Raw genomic sequence first — 17293 nt, 5'->3', positions numbered from 1 at the left:
GTTATTAAGATTATAGTTTTTTTTTATATATATATAAACTGATAAAAGTAATGTGCAAATTATAACAGTTGTTTGGTCGATTAGTGCATATAACAGCGCTGATGTAAACCTCTATGTTTGTTGGGAGCAGTTTTGATTGTACAGTCTGACAGCTGCAGGGAGGAAGGACCTGTGGAAACGCTCCTTCATCCATCTAGGATCCAGCAGTCTGCCACTGAAGGAGCTCTGCAGTTTAGCAACACTTACATGCATGGGGTGGGAGACTCCATCAGAGATGTTATTTTGGCCAGAGTCCTTCTGTCTCCCACCAACCTCATCCTCTCAGCTGCCGTTAAACTGCTATTCCAACATATCATGACAGTGTCTCACTACCATCTTGTAAAGATTCATTTCTCACAACCATCAGCCTACACTCTCTTCGGCACTGTCCATTGCTCTGAATAATTGACCCAAGGTATTTAAACTCATCCATCTTCACTATCTGAACCCATCTGTAACTTCCACTCCTACTACCTCACCACTGTCTCGCTGTCCCCACACATGTCTAGCATCACCCTCATGTACTGCTCTGCCACTCTGGAGTTCCTTATACCACTGTTCCTCCCTTGAATCCCGTCACAGACTTTTCTAGAACCACACAAATACAGTGCAACTCGTTCTCTATACTTCTCAATCAACACTGTCAAAGCTTCTATAATGCCATTTCTGAACATGAAGCAATACTGCTGCTCACTGATCGTCACCCCACTCCTTAACCTTGCTTCAAAAATTCTTTCCCATAGCTTCATGATATGGCTCTTTAACTTTATGTCTCTATGGTTGCTACACCTCTGCACATTATCTTTGTTCTTAAAATGTGTCTGTGTATTTAATGTTAGTGAGCTCAATTTTAACCACTCCCACTGTGTGCCCTTAGATTTAGACTAGCCAACTAGTCTGTGTTTTATTCCTCCTGTTTAAATAAGTAGTAATTAATTCACCAGAAACATACTTAAAAGTGTTTTACTTACCTTTACTTAAAATGTACACTAATTTCTGTCCACTTATGTACGCAATTTATTATATCCAAGTCATTTATTGTTTGTGAATACAGATAACAGTGATTCAGTTCATTTTGGCTAGAGTTAGAATCTCTTTCTCTCTAACCCATTGTGTCTGCACAGAGCTGTGGGGCAGCTACCTAAACCAGTGTTCTTATTCTGTAAATGTTGCAAAATAATGTCACAGGGATTAATATAGCTAGTGCTACATTAATTAAGTGCACCATCCTCCTGCCACAGCAACACCTTTTCCGGCCACAGCTCTCCACAATAAGCAATGTTAGACAGTTGGCACATAGCAAAAAAAACAAAACAAAAAACAACAAACTGATTGCTTCCACTTCTTCCTCTGATGTTGGGCAGTACATTGACTCACCATACCATCCTGAGGTAGATATTGGTATTACATGAAAGCCTGCTCTACTGTGGCTAAGGATTAGCTTGTAAAAAACACACAGACTGACACAAATTGTTCTGGAATAATTTTACAGCAACTTTATCCATATCTTCTGTTTATAAAACCTGCTAATCTGTAATTTTTTATTTACAATGAATAAACAATGAGTTAATATATAAATAATTATACATTTCAACTTTAAATTACTTTTATCAAATGTTTTGGTTCCTAAAAATCTCATGGTCAAATCCTTATACCTATATAAACCTATATAAGATTTGTAAATCATACAAATAAACAATTTCATCACTTACTTTCAAAATGTACAATGCCATCAATCTGGTCAATGAAACCATTCATACGTCCCTCAGTGATCATCTGAGAAGCAATCTTTTCAGCCTACAGATACAAAGAAGAAAATAGAGTTTGTGTGTACCACTATGGAAAACAGGAACTTATTATCAACAGTAATAAGTTCTTTAACTTCCCAATGAAGCATAAAACTAAAACTGTGGCTCTTATCCAAGTTAAGCATTAATCCAATTCATATCTAACCTTTGCAGGGGGGATTTCCAGCAATGCTCCTAGCTCTTCAAAAGTGATGTTGTTGTAGAGTTTACTGGCAGATAGGAGGTTGTGTTCAATCACAGCTCTGTCAAGGATGCTGGAGCCTGAAACAGATCAAAGTTAAGAAAGGATAGGTGTTGTGTTGCAACACCTAAGTGTAGAGTGCCCCTCAAGCACCAGCATAAATGGTTACAGCCCTGTGCTGACCTCAGTTATCATGAGCAATGACCAAGTCAACTATAGCATTGACATTATAGCTGCAGTTAAGAGTGTGTCTAGAAATATGTTTCACAGTACGAAGGGAGCACAAAACCAGAAAGAATATCAGCTGGTTCACCAGCTGATTCAATGAGGGTGGAGAAAATAAGGATTTCTCTCACTGTGTAAAACCCAGTATCTCAGCTTACCATCTGCTGTGGTGGCTTTCTGGTGAGGCATCAGCATGGCAGCAAACTCCTGTAGTTGGTTACCTCTAATGATGCGGTCCAGGTACATCTTCTCCAGGATACCATAAGCAGCCAGCTGCTGACAGCGCTCATCCTTAAAGAGAGTAGCCAACATACGGGAACGTTGCTGTCCTAAAAAAAATTGCACCATTTTTGGTTAAGAGTGTGAAAACCGCAAATCAGTAGTATGCCTTTATATGTTTTCCATTAGTTCTCATTGCATTATTTCTGAAAATGTAACACCTGCTTATACCTGCAGAGGCCAATATAGTGCAGTTCAGAGCATGCTTCAGTGCCTCCAGGCGTTCACTTTCATGAACAATTGACTTATAAGACAGCTCGTTGTATCTTTGTGCAGCTTCAATAAACTTCCTTCTGAAGTCTAGTACTCTGGCATAGCACACCTAATGAGAGCAGCAGAAGCACTTATCCACACAGCTTCACTGAAACAACAGATAAGACTATGTAACTATGAAATCACTAAGAGATCATGTACCTTATAGTGTATCTGTAGCTGTTCATTAGAGGACTCATTCTGAAGCAATGAGGCTCTGTTGATGTAGGCCTCTGCCTGAACCGGATCATCATCTTCTAAGTAAAGTCGGGCAATTTTCAGATATGTATCCAACTTATAGTCAACATTATATTGCCTGAAGGGGATATTTTAAAAAACAAACAAAAGAAACAGGGATTTAAAGACACAATTACCATCAAGACTTGCGTGTGACAATGGTTTACTTACTTCTGTCCTGTTTCGAGGGGAATGCCAACTAAAACTTGGGCAGCATTTCTCCAGTCTCCCTCCTTTTCATAAATGGTCGCTAAGTGCTGTCTGATTGAGGCTACCTAAGGCGATGAAGGAACATTACTCAGTTAAGCGCTGCAGTGACAATACTCAAGCTTAACTGCCTGAATGGTTACCTCCATTTACACTGCGTCAGAGAGCTGGAGCAAATTTACCTGTTCCTCGAAGGAAATGACCCTCGGCTGGATCTTTTCCAAGGTGAAGTGATACACTGCTTTTGCTGTGGCGTCAGGCAGGTTGGGCAGATGTGTGCAGAAATCAGTGAGCAGCTGTCTTGAAATGACGAGACTGACATTTTCATTGACCACTGCAAGAATGTAAAATATAATAGTAAGACATGCTCCTGAAAAATGAACCAAGGACGTAGAATAAGCAGATATTACAGAAGAATACAGGCACACCATACTTGCTTCTACAAAGGCCTTCAAGGATTCCAGTTGATCAGCATCTGTAAACTGAATGGCCTTTTCCAGAATTTGTCGATATCTGCAAAAGATTTCACCGGTCAGAAACCTTCCAACTTTGCTGGTAAGTTTAAAATGTTTACATAGAAAACCGAAGGATTAAAACTTAAATATGAAACACAAATACATTTTAGCTTATTGGATGAAACCCAGTGTTTTCCCACAGATTAACTTTACTTGGGCAAGGTATATTAATGGCTGCCCATGTGATGCTACAATGAGCTCACTAAGGCTACAGAGCAGAACAAGGCCCGCTGACACCCAAATAATCTCCAGGATGACATAACTAAAAGTCATTTGCAGTATAAGAGACTCACTGATGAAGCAGCCAATAATATTTATATTCATCAATTATTTATTGTTAAAGCACATCTAAAACCCTCCCTCACCAGAAACAGATTGTAAATCTGTGGGAGAAATTACATAATCCCATGTATACTGTATTCCCTTATGATATAACAAACATCATATATTATTATGAATATAAAAAATAGTTTAAAGAAAAACCCTGACTGCTTGGTTGTAAAAGACTGAACAGTCATTTGTCAACTGCACCATCTAACAGATGTTGTGTCACAACCTATAAGAGTCTACAATTAATATTTAATATTGTAGAACACTATGACAGAACATCACAGACACTATGATGACACTGTGGCACAACTAAAATGTTGTAAATAAATAACAAAATGTACAAACTGAGAAGTATGGACTTATTCTGTGAGAGGAAATTTTGAATTTATTATTTTGAAATGAGTACCAAAAAAAGTACCAAAATTGAGGGAAAAGTACCCAATCCATTCAGTAAATATCATTTCATAAATAAATCTGTAATCAACATGTCACTAAAGTGCTGTGAACATAACAGAACTATGCACACACCAGTTCACATATAATTACAGCAATCAGTCTGTGGTCCCTTACTTAAGAGAAGTTGATGCATTTGATTGTGACTTCTGTGAAAAACAAGTGTATTTAAGCTTGAGTGAATTAAACCTCCCTTTATTAAACAGGTATTTAAATATTTTCACTTTAATTAACTATCAGCATATACTGTGGATACAGTAAACAATTTCTTCTTATACAAACACGTATATAACAGGACCTAAAAGATTTTTAAATAGATTTATCACCTTTTGGACAATGCTGACGAAAACTGAAATTGCAAAAGTAGACTTTACAGTACAGTTGTACTTAATAAAATGCACAGGTGTTCCTAATAAAATGGTTGTTTATAGGATGGTAAGAACGTACGCAAAGGGTGTCCTGGCAGTTTTCTAGTCAAGTATCACTTTGTTTAAACTGTATTAAAGCTATGTTGTGCTCTGCACCAAATATGTAGCTAAAGAGCAGCAAGTTAGCTAGTTAGCTTTGGTGATAAAATATACAGTTCTCATAATTATTTTACCAACAATTAATGTGGGTAGTCACTCCTTTTATGTTCCTTGCACTTTGGATAAAACCTAAAAGCAAACATTGACAGACTGATTGCATTTCTATCTGAATGTTTGGCTAATGCAGCTAACATTAGCTTAGCTTTGTGCAGACCAGCTGCTAGCTAGCAGTTTCTGTTGCAGTTTTTAACGAGTGATGTTCTCCGTAACTAACGTTACATACTTGGCAGCAAGATCTTTATGAGATCCACTTGAGTTCATCAGTTGTGTAAGCTCCTGCCTCACTTCGGTCGCCATTGTAGCCTGCGTCGAAGTGTCAACACCGGTTTCATCTGCCGAGACAGGGGAGAACCTTCCGTCTGCAGTCAGAGCGCAGAGCTCGGCCAGGAAGTGACGCAGCCAGCGATGGGAGCGGAAGAGGGAAAAGAATGATTATAATTATTTTAGGCCAGGCTTAAATGTTGAACTATTGTATTGTTTTAATTTTATGTATTAATATATGTTTTTAAACAAAACTTGGTGAGTATTATAAACTATCCATCCCTTTCCTGAAAACAATCATAGCTATATTTGGTTGCCTTTTTTTCTGCTAATTTTGTAATTAACCTAAAAAAGGGTCAATCTATTGTTAACACTAGTATCATCTGAAATATGAAGGGCTTTCTTGTTTTTGCGCAATAAAATATCCTGTCTCACAGACATGCTGAACAACTAGATTCTGTATTTAATGCATCTAGGCTGGGCTGTTGTAAAGCATTATTATCAGGTTGTTCTAAAAGCTCCCCGAAAAGCCTTCAATTGATACAGAATGCTACAGTAACAGTACTGACGGGGACTAGAAAGGCCTTTTCTCCTTCACTGGCTCCCTGTTAAATCCAGAATCCCATTTAAATTCTACACCTCACATACAAGGTATTGAATAATCAGGCCCTATCTTATCTTAAGGACCTCATAATACCATATCACCCTAACAAAGAATTTCTCGCACAAGTTGCTGGCTTACTTGTGTTTCCTAGAGCATTTATAAGTAAAATGGAAAGCAGAGCCTTCAGCTTTCAGGCCCCTCTTCTGAGAAACCAGCTACCAGATTGCATTCAGTAGACAGACACCCTCTCTAATTTTATGAATAGCATTTCCTTATCACTTACTTCTTCTTACTTTCTGTGTATTTATACACCACTTTACATATAATCATTAGTTACAGCCAATCTCTGGTGGACTTCCACAGCATGCCTTTTGCCTTGTCTCTCTCTCTGCTCTCTTCTCTTTCAACACACTCCAAACCAGTTGTAGTGGATGGCTGCCCCTGTAACCTCTGGCACGTTCTTCCTGTTAAAAGGGAGTTTTTCCTTTCCACTGTTTCCAAGTGTTTGTTCTTAGGGATTAATTTGACTGTCTGGGTTTTCTTTTTATTACTTTTTAAATGCTATGTAAATAAAATTGAATTGAGCTGACATTTTTATCAAACCAGTCAAAAGTATGTGTAAAGTTTAAGTAAAATATAACAAAAATATATAGCCTAACTAAATAATGTTGAATAATAGTAATAGTAATAAAATAGATACAACACCAGAGGTCAAGTTATATACAAGTGGTATCAGTTAAAAACTAAATATCTATATTCAACATCAGTCAAAAAGTATATAAGTATATGCAAAATACATAAAGAAATGTCTGATGTATCGACTTTTGTACAAGAAAAAGTTAGCACCTTAAGAGCTCAATGACTATCAATTTGACCTCATGTCCCTTATGATGAATGTACTGGAGAGACTACGCTGGCCTACCTAAGACCTTAGGTGAACACATCTCTTGACACTCTGTAGTATGCAAGCAGCTCAAATCTGGGATTGAATCATGCAGTACTCTCCCTGGTGAAGACATTTTACTCCCATCTTGGCAGTAAAAACTGCAGGTTGAAGTCTATCTTGTCTGTTTTCTGAAGTGCATTTCATGTGTTTTACCACTCTTATAGTAAGAGAAACTACAGGACATGTAAGTAAACATGTCCACCATCTTATTATTTATTGACTACCTGACAGTGGTACGTGAGACTGGGCACTTAGTGAGGCTACTGGGTAGTGCTCTGTCAGATTTCGGTAAATATCCAGCACACGAGCTCCAAGGCTGACTGTGTTGTTTGTTTTTTTATTAACTAATAATAGTTTTTATTTTCAAAAAAATATTTTGTAAAAAAAGGAGAAGAAGAAAAAAAAAAGCATGAAATAGTTTTGTAGAAACAGTCATAACTTTGATAATGCAATTGTGCTGTAGCTTTAAGTGTTACGTCAGTGTTTCGTATCGCATGGAGGGCGTGGCCGGCCTGTGAAATGTCAGGGAGGAATGGCGCTCGGCGCGGTATTTTGAACAATCGTCTTTTCCTTTCCTCCCTTTTATCTGGAAACGCTGCTTAGCTTAAAAAATTGGGGTAAGCATGACTATGCAATGGCCCTTTCTAGGATTTAACACACCATATTCAACATAAAGACTCACATTAAAGAATGTATTCAATGTTGAGATATAATGTTGTGCTAGCTAGCTCGGGTTAGCAAGCTCTGCAAGTTTGCTAGTACAGTTGTTCTGCCCGCTGGGCTGTCTAGATGAGACTGTTGTTGCTGTCTTTGATGATAACGATATTTAAGGATACACTCTGGTGAAAAAGCAGCATAATATTCCCAGGATTTGGTTTGGCAGAGTATTTTCAGCGCTGAAGGAAAGTTTCTCGTGCACAAAACTGGGACTTTAATAACATGGTGTAAATATCATGTGAGCCGGCCGCTAAGTTTACTTACTGCAACGGCAAATGAAAAGTAAAAGCTAAGTTAGCTGCACATCGAGTTGTTTTGACATACTGGCGAAACGTCTAAAGGATCATAGATATTTTTATATGTATGTAAAATATTAGAAGGCACAAGTCAGCAGTTGCATTTGCTGTTAGTTGGTTTCATATTACTTTAGCTGTTGACCCCGTAACATTCTTGGAATTTACGCTTTTCTGGTACTGTAACTCAGTCAAAATATGACTTTCTTGAGGTTAAACTAAAACATCATTTTGAACTGGTTAGGCCACGCTAACTCCAGCCCTAAAACACAGACTGTAAATGCTGTTAAGGAGATCTATAATAGCAATCGCAATAATTGCATTGTGGAATCAAAATGTTGTATTTCCTCCTATGTCAAGTGACAGGAGAAATTATTGAAAGCAAGCATTGTTTACGTTGTCAGAGTCTGCAGAGTTTTGTTGTTGTTATTAGTAGGGGTTTTTTTTTTTTACTCGCTAGCAGCACCCTGTTAACATCAAGTCTTATCTTGATTGTTTAGTTATGCTTGTTTTGCAGTGAACTGTCAGTGTAAGTGTCTCTGCTTGTTACCAATATTTATAAACGCTTCCCCTCAGCATAGCTTAGCGTTAGCCGGGCAGCTAACTAAGCTGATGACGAGGTAAAAATGGCGGATCTTTCGAAATCCAACCCCGGCCTGAAATAGTAACGCAGCCAGCAAAACAGCTTGTCGCTTTTTTTTCTCGCTCTTTGCCCCAGTCAGGACCACTTCTGGGCATTTTTAAAATAAACGAGTGCAACTCAGCACAGTTTTCTTTTGATGGCTTTCACCTGGGGACGTGAAGAGATTCCGCTCAGTCAGCTCTGCGTGTGAATGTGGTATGGAGTGGGTAGGGTTCATATGTGCGTTTCGGTGGATTAATGTTGAGTAGAGTGCAGCAGGACAAAGATACGGCAGAGATGATCGTTGCGGCCTAGCATCAGCTGTCTGCTTCAGTCAAAATCAGCACAAGTCAAACGTTACTCATTCCCACCTCCTTATTTATTACATCTCACGTAATTACTGAAGTCATTTACAGGTAAAGTTATGACAATCTGGCACTTCTACTGCACCTACATGGCTAGCTCGCTAGCTTGAACTATCTTGCTCTATATTCTCAGCACAGCTTTTAGCTGTCTGTCTGTATTATAATCCAGTTATGTATATTGTATAAATGAGTAGAGGAATACATTTTTTTAAATGAATTGCAAACACTGACTGCAATTAAATGCAACAGCTCTCTAAAACGATGAATGTATATCCTCAGAATTTTAAAATTGTATTATCTTTGTCTGTCTCTCCCTGTTCATGGTGTATCTAGTGCAGTAAATGTAAGCTTCTAGGTCTTTCAAATAATATAAAAGTGATCAAATACAACAGAAAACCCTCCTGCCTAATATAATAGCCAGAAAAACAGATTTGACCTGCTGGAGTTTGAACATGTGTGCCTGTATTATAAGTTAAACTGACAGTGGTGTTAATGTTGTGGCTTACTAGTGTTTGTGATGTATTTTGCAATGACAATTAAATTGTATTGGTTTTTCAGGATTAACAGAAAGCTGAGAGTTTGCAAGCATGGATGTAGTGTCACCAGAGCTCAACAGCCTCCTCCCAGATGAGATCATGGATACTGAGGATATAGAGGATGTTCCTCACTCTCAACCTGGCACCACTGCAGTCCACTCAGAGCCCAGTGATGATGCATCGGTCCCAATGGAAACTGATACATCCGTGGCTTCAGAGAACGTGAGCCTCTGTTCAGATGCCGTTTTAACCGAACCCACTAAGGCTATGACCACCTCCACGGCCACAGACTCCATGCTTAGTGCCAGCCCCAGAAGTCCGCCTCCTGTCTCAAATTCCAGCACATCGTCTCCTCTTCTTACCATCAAACCAGCCTTGGCTACTTCGACAGCCACAACCAAAACCACAGACAGTGTTACTGGAACTAGTGTGACTACAAGTGGATTACAGAAGCTCACAACTCCATTTACAATCTCTCCTGCAAATCGCCAGATTATTCTCAATAAGGTGGCTTCTCAAGCCTCAGAAGCAGCAAAGTCTGCAGGTAATCCACCCCAGGTCATCAAGCAGGATGGACAGAAACTTTTGGTTACAGCTATAGGAAAATCGGGGCAGCCTATAGTGCTTCAGTTACCCCACACAGGCAGCAAGCCTGGCATTTCACAGACTGCCGGAGACACCAAGTCTCAAGCGCCGCAGTTTAAAGTGGTGACTATAGGTGGGAGGTCAGACCTGAAGCCAGTGGTGGGCAACCAGGTGACCACATTACAGACCCAGCAGCTGAAGACTGTCCAGGTAACAATAACCTTTTGTATTATTAATATATTTTTACAAAAATATTGGTTGTCATGTTCCACATGTTACTGTTAAATTAAACATAATTACTACTGTAAATGATTGCCTCAATATTAATTGAACATACTGTGTACAAAGTTTTTCAGGTTATTAGATAAGATCTGCTTTGACCTTGATCTAGGCTGCCAGTAAATGTAAGCTAGTGTACTGACTAAGTACAGTTTGGTGTTTCAGAGAAGATGGAGTGGGACTGTGTCTCAGTAACCACTAGAACCACTAGGAATCTAGTGTGGAACTATAACGCGCAGAGCTCAATTAAATGTTATTTATACAATTCCAGTCACCTCAAGGGACTTTCTATTGCAAGTTAAAGGCTTCTACAGCATTAGTGAGAGAATCCTGATGACATGATGATCACTTAGCACATGACAATGGTAAAGTAGAAAGTCTTTTTCTGAATAGAAAGAACCTGCTGGTAGAACCAGGCTCATGGAAAGCCTAATATGGGCTTTGACTGGTTGGGAGATGAAGGGAAGAGAAGATTAAAAAAAAAAAAGGAGCATAGAGAGAGAACCACTTTGGTGAAGATTAAGAGGTTCATCCATGTAGTTTGAATGTGGAATGTAAAGATTCCTTGGTGTTTAGATTTGTAATTTCAGGGTATTTTTTTGTTAGGATCTGGTTAAAACCTCTTGGCAGGGGGTGGGAGTTGTCTGACTCATAAAGTACAGACGTAACAGGTTTACATTACAGGTTACAAACAAATTGGTAAATCTCCCCATTCAACTGTTCTTCGCCTGTCTGGACGTTGTTTAAATGAGCAGTTCTCATATTTGGATTAAAAATTGTTACGAGTGACTGTTTCACTCTGTGTATAAGGGGTAGAGCAAGCATATACACTCGGGCATGTTTGTTTGGGAGTTTTTATCCTCTTAAATAATTAAAAAAATTTGTAGGGAAACAAGCACACTCACACTCAGGGTTTAGATGAACATTATTAGTGCGCTATTTATTTAAGAACTGAAGTCAGATCATCTTAACAAGCATAAAAATAATATTTTTGTCTAAAATCATAGTTCAGAAGAGAAGGAAATGTATATCCTCTTTTTATCCTACATGTAGGAGAATGATTGCAATAATTTACCCCCAGTAAGATATTCAGATTTAAATTTTTTTTTTTTAAAAAGCCACCGATGTTGCTGTGAAATGAATACCTCAGCTGGCCTGTCTGGCTGCATAAAGTCATGTTGCAGAAGTGCTGACATTGTGTGTACATTGGAAAAAAAAAAGTGTCATAATTTCACAGTTGCTATATCAGAGCACTGACAAAGAATTGTCTTAATACTGCACATTGACCAGCTCAGTATGTAATCTTACAATATCACTGATGACCTTTTTCCCTACGAATATAAATTCAGTTATCATCCTCATAAATCCAGTATCAATTAAGTTGTACAACTAGAGCTCAGGTATCAACATCAGTATCAGTAAATGAAAATGCAACAGAACTGACCAAGCTAGGACACGCCAGTAGTCGTCATCTGCAGAAAGAGGCAATGTTTGGATATTGAATGAATACGTTTAAACATTTCTGGCTAATTGTCTTTTCAGATTGCCAAGAAGACACCAGCATCCTCAGCTGCACCGATCAAGTTTATCATCACAAAAACTGTTAACAGCAAAGGTATAAGTGCCCAGACATCAATGCCTCCTGTGATCACAGGTAAGTCTAAGTAATAACTTTTTGAGGCTATTTTGTTGTTTCAGTTTTTAAATAATTATCAAACCACATAGTTTATTGCTGTTTGTTTTCTAATTATGTTGTAATTAGCTTTGTCATTAAACCTTGCACTGTCTGTTCATAGGACGGGTTCTGACCCAGAGTTCACCAGTGATGCCCCCGAGGACCATTACTCTCTCTGAGCCCCACAACACTAATTTACAAAGTATCCCTGGCAAAAAGATTGCCATTTCCCCTCTCAAGACTCCCAGCAAGGTGATATTATATTTTTCTATATTTACTTTAACTGAATATGATCAAGTGGCTAGAGACTAAAACTAATAAGTCTATAGTTTAATTGTCACATAATTACAACCTGTTACTGCAGGTAAAGCACGAGTGTAATAAATCACCTCGAAACCCCCTGCAATGTTTACTCAAAAATGTTTGGAATCACAATGATATAATAATGGTACTTTGATCAGAGAAGGATGTTTGCTAGCCATTCTTCTTTAAGGGCTTATCTGTTTACCCTCAGTTCAATTGAGGACCAAAGACCTTAGTGTAAAACACTTTTCAAAATATTAAAACATTTAATAACACTTTGAAAACACATCAGATCTTAACTGGAAAAAAAATCATGCTGAAGACCCACTGTCAGACCAGGTAGAGAGTATTTTGTATGGGCCCCTACATGCTTGCATTCATGACTGACAACATTGAGGAATTAACCATAATGAGACGATAGATGGTATACTGGTTGATGTCATCTTAGATGTGAACCAGTGCATCACTGAGCTCCTGGAAAGGAGGCAACATCGGATGGACAGAAACGTGATGTCCCAGAGATGCTCTGTTGATTTCAGGCGAGGATGGGGTCTAGTTAATGGTATCAGGGTATTGTCTGACAGTGGGTCTGGGGATTTTCTCCCAGTATGTAGTCACACTCAGGGTGTGATGCCTAGCCTGTAGAGGTTTGTGCGTCCCTCCATTCCTTCTCAGACCATCACTGGGCCACTACCAAACTATGCTGAATGATGTTATTGGCAGCACAATGTTCTCCATGGCTTCTCCAGACCCTTTCACATCTGTCACATGAGCTCAGGGTGTTCTCACCTGTGAAAAGCACAGGATGCCAGTGCTGGACCTGCCAATTCTGGTATTCTATGGCAGTCGGGCTTCATGATGCCAGGCAGAGAGCACAGAGGCAGAGTAGCTGCCTGTCAGTGGCCTCCATCCAATTTGGTTGCACATGTGACCTAATTTCTCAATGGTGCAACTTAAAAAAAATCATAGGTCACACCGGTATGACCAGCCGTTTGAGTGGGGGGGGGAGTCTTTGCAACTCTGAAAGCCTTCGTGTGGTCAACAACAGACATGTTATGCCCATATCGTGGTCTAAACCAATTAGAGAGAGATACTCAGGACCTCTCTGATTGGCCGTGGTCCAGATATTCCTGTAGGCCTACGTTTGAAAGTGCAGGCAGATAGAGAGAAAGAGAGAGAGGTGCGTAGCCTAGGCCTGGTAGTGGATGTAGCTGTGGGTAATGAGAAAAGATGAAAAGATAACTTTTTTGTTAAGTTAAGGCCTGATCTGTTGAAATTCATAGCCAGTGCTCTGACAACCTCTCAGGTTACGTCTAACACTGGTCCAGAGACGGCATCGACCTCTGAGCCAGAGCACACTGAAAGTAAAAGGGGGAAAGTGCATACATTTCGAAGAGAGTGGCTTGACCAGTTTTCCTGGCTAAGATACAGTAAAGCTGCCAACATTATGCACTGCATTTACTGTCGTGCGTGTAGAAAGACCATGCCCGGCAATACTGCATTTGTGACTGGTGCAAATACATTTCGAATTGAAACGCTGAAAAAGCACAGTGTATCTAGAAAACACATTATATGACACAATATAAATGCACTGCCCAAGTGTCCCCTCTCTCCACTGCCTTTCAGCGGCAGGCAGCAGCAAACAGGTCATCAGAGGAGGCCAAATGATGATTAAGTTTAACAGTGCCTACAATATTGCAAAGAAGAATTTCCATTCTCTAAGTTGAAGTCCGAAATAATTCTTCACAAGAAAAATGGCTTGAACGTCAACTCCACATACAGTAATGATGTCACGTGCGCCCAGTTTTTGTGAACCTAACTTTTGTGCTGATGCACAGGCGCACCAATGCAACCATGGCGAAAAGTTAGTCTAGAGCCCTGGGGTATTATCGTCACCCTACTGGGCAGGGGGGTGGCATGGACACCTACATTTGTGAATGGGATAACGTAGACACTTCAAGTTAATACTATAGGTGTATGTACTAAAAATCTCAGAAGAGTTCAAATCTCAGTGACTTTGACCTTAAGGTCAAAGGTGAAGTTTTATGAAAATCTTGTGACTGCGTAAACTGGAGAATAAAATTACGTAGAATTTTGAAATTGATCCCATAGGTGTGTCTGCTAGGAAGCTGAGAGGTAGCGTTGGTGGTTGGGCCGATACTGTTGTTTAAAATAACAATTTGATTGTCTTTGTTTTTTGGAAATGTAGTTATTAAAAATGCAGTAGATGTATTCCCACTCTTTGAATATTTAGACAGCCCACAACGGATTGATGTGTCACAGTACATAAACATCAGCCTCTGGCACTAGTAATCATCATCGTATTTGCAGACAGGAGTTTATATTATATTATATTGTATTATATTATATTGTATTATATTATATTATATTATATTTAGTACTGTCAGTGTTAATCTCGCTAAAATGATGAGTTATCGCGAATCGCCCTGTGCGTGGGGCTGGACGGCGTTAACGAGCTAACCGTGCTCACGCGTTGATGCTGTGTAGCCCCACGCACAGAGCGATTCATGAGATTAACACTGACAGCACTAATTATATTAGATATTTCTTTCACTCCTACTAATTAATGAATATGTATACATAGTGTTTGCAATTGACTTGCTATAGAATGTTGGTTTATGTGACATTCCTGTTACCATACGTAATGGCAGCTATATTGCCATCCAACTCGGGTCTTTGTTTAATCAGGTGAAATTTTCACAGCTCATGCCGCTTGTCTGTTCCTGCCAGGTGACTGTGGTGTCTGTGGCTTCCCCGACCTCCGGTGCTTCTCAGAAGTCTGTAGCACTGCCTGTGAATGTAGCACTTGGCCAGCAGATCCTGACAGTCCAGCAGTCAACATCTGTATCTCCAGTCAAGGTGGCCACTAGCCAATCAACAACGCAGGTAACATGAAAGCACAGAACAGTCAGTTGTAGTTGATACCATTTGATCTGAGGGGAGAAAAGGAATAAAAAAATAAAAAAAAACGTATTCACCTTGTTTGTGCATAAGTGTCATTTCAGCTCCGTATGAGAGTCAAGGAGTTGCAGCATACTGCTGTGATGTGCAGTCATGCTATTTTCCTCCTCTCTTCTTTCTTGCTCTTGAGTGCACCTCATTTTACTGCTACACACAAACAGGCCGCATTTAGGATTGAGCTGACAGGAAGCAGGTGAAGACGGAGACAACTCACTGTTACTGCAAGTGCAGTTTTACAAAAACAGAACAAAACCTCCCAAACTTCCAAATAAGCATTACACTGATGAATGAAAACAAACATGGAGCAAACATGCAGTTAAAAGCTGTGGAAAGATAAAAATAGAGTGAAATGGCTTCTTCTGTGCTATGTTAGCTCTTGAAATAATAATTGCTGCTGTGTAGTGAACACAGAAAGGAAGTGAATAGATTTAATCACTTATATCCGATCCAACCTTTTTGGGTCAAAATGGAGGAAATCCGTTCCAAATATCAGATTGATACATCTGCAGTTGGTGGGATTGTTGTTTATAGTCTGACACAGTTTGTAGTAAACAGACTGTTCATTACTCAAAATGACTGGCTCAGTTGTGCACTGCATGCTTTGATTTAAAAAAAAAAAATAATTCTCTCAAATTTGTACCATTATGGAAATATTTCACTTTTTCTGGTAATAAAGTTCCATCTGTGAATCTCCACCTTATCGTGGTAGAGCAGCGGTCCCCAACCTTTTTGGAGTCCGGTTTTTCCCACTGCAATTTCTAGAGAAACTGAATTTTCTTCTTTGTATATAAAACAATAAGTTGTGCAGTTGTTTTTGTTCAACTGACTGCATTGCTAAAGCCATGGCCATCTGATGCAGAAAAGGCAGGACAGACCGTGTCATGTTTATCTCAGTGCACTATGTGGGGCACCAATGATGATGACTTACTTCGCATGTAAATTTTACCTCCATAGCAATATACATTTTTGCCAGAAATAAAATGGTTGTGTAAGATTGTTTTCAAGCAGATAGAAAGATAATTAATACTCAAAACAATTAAATGTTTTCATGTGACCACCTGCCCCAACTATGATATAAGATTGTTTTTATGCATTTTACATGTATAACAATAGATCAGCATTTGGGGAGCTTAATCCTGGCCTGCAAAAAAGAAACTGAAGTGCACTTTGAAGATTGTATTGCCAGTAAAACGGGCAGCTCTTAACAAACTGCTTTCAGGATGAGGTTCTTTAGGTTTTGTTGTTGTTGGGTTTTTTTATTTTATTTTCTCTTCTATTACTGGCTTCAGTCTGTTTCTCCGTTTGATGTGAATGTTTTCAGAACATTAAATCTGTGGCTGTTGGAGGAGTGGGAGGTTCCCAGTTTAAAACAATCATACCCCTGGCCACCCAGCCCAACGTGCAGCAGATCCAGGTGCCTGGCAGCAGGTTCCACTACGTTCGCCTCGTCACAGCAACGACAGCGAGCAGCACAGGACAGCCCAGTGGTCCCAGTACCAGCTCTATACAGACAGGTGACCTATGAACTTGTTTTGTTTCCTCTGCTAACAAATACAGGCAGCACTTAGTAATTGCGCTGTACCAACTCGTGATGGTGCTTATCCCACAGCTAAACCTATGGTGGTCAGTACAGCAGCGGTCAGGATGTCTGTCCCAGTTGTCCCAGCACAGACCATGAAACAGGTAACCTGGGTATCCAAGTTCATTCAAAGAGAACTTTCTCTGAAATGTCCCTTGAGCTGCATTCATGGTTTTTATTCCCCGTAGGTGGCACCTAAGCCCTTAACATCAGGACCACAAGTAGTAACCACCACTCAGACTCAGCAACGTTTGATCATGCCTGCGACTCCACTACCCCAAATCCAGCCCAACTTCACCAACCTCCCTCCAGGCACCGTCCTGACACCAGCTCCAGGAGGAGGGAATGTGGGTTACGCGGTTGTGCCAGCACAATATGTCACACAGGTTAGCGAATTATCTTTGTGTGCTTTTTGGTTTGACGTTTTTTTTTT

General features: G+C 39.6%; 2 protein-coding genes across 3 annotated transcripts in view; one reads left to right on the top strand and one right to left on the bottom strand.

Moving 5' to 3' along the window:
- The window catches only part of cops4 (COP9 constitutive photomorphogenic homolog subunit 4 (Arabidopsis)), a 6263-nt gene extending 742 nt beyond the window's left edge, over positions 1-5521 (bottom strand). The window contains exons 1-9 of the mRNA XM_005720079.1: positions 5337-5521; positions 3662-3741; positions 3411-3562; positions 3193-3296; positions 2947-3100; positions 2704-2854; positions 2412-2582; positions 1993-2108; positions 1752-1836 (exon numbers count right to left, since the gene is read on the bottom strand). Of these exons, the coding sequence (XP_005720136.1) occupies positions 1752-1836; positions 1993-2108; positions 2412-2582; positions 2704-2854; positions 2947-3100; positions 3193-3296; positions 3411-3562; positions 3662-3741; positions 5337-5410 (1087 nt within the window). The 5' untranslated portion in view covers positions 5411-5521. The remainder of the gene's footprint in view (positions 1-1751; positions 1837-1992; positions 2109-2411; positions 2583-2703; positions 2855-2946; positions 3101-3192; positions 3297-3410; positions 3563-3661; positions 3742-5336) is intronic.
- Positions 5522-7431: 1910 nt separating this feature from the next.
- lin54 (lin-54 DREAM MuvB core complex component) overlaps positions 7432-17293 on the top strand; it is a 14868-nt gene continuing 5006 nt past the window's right edge. The window contains exons 1-8 of one of the 2 annotated variants that reach the window (XM_005720077.1): positions 7432-7541; positions 9480-10252; positions 11864-11975; positions 12118-12248; positions 15051-15206; positions 16603-16795; positions 16891-16964; positions 17049-17246. In XM_005720077.1, the coding sequence (XP_005720134.1) occupies positions 9509-10252; positions 11864-11975; positions 12118-12248; positions 15051-15206; positions 16603-16795; positions 16891-16964; positions 17049-17246 (1608 nt within the window). In that variant the 5' untranslated portion in view covers positions 7432-7541; positions 9480-9508. Of the gene's footprint in view, positions 7542-8286; positions 8973-9479; positions 10253-11863; positions 11976-12117; positions 12249-15050; positions 15207-16602; positions 16796-16890; positions 16965-17048; positions 17247-17293 lie in introns of those variants that run through there. The other variant, XM_005720078.2, reaches the window with a different exon arrangement.

The sequence above is a fragment of the Pundamilia nyererei genome, unplaced genomic scaffold (genome assembly GCF_000239375.1).
Source record: "Pundamilia nyererei isolate P.nyererei 1_Seehausen unplaced genomic scaffold, PunNye1.0 scaffold00002, whole genome shotgun sequence".
Lineage (NCBI taxonomy): Eukaryota > Metazoa > Chordata > Actinopteri > Cichliformes > Cichlidae > Pundamilia > Pundamilia nyererei.
Note: the sequence above shows the minus strand (reverse complement) of the source record. Positions and strands in the feature narration are given on the sequence as shown.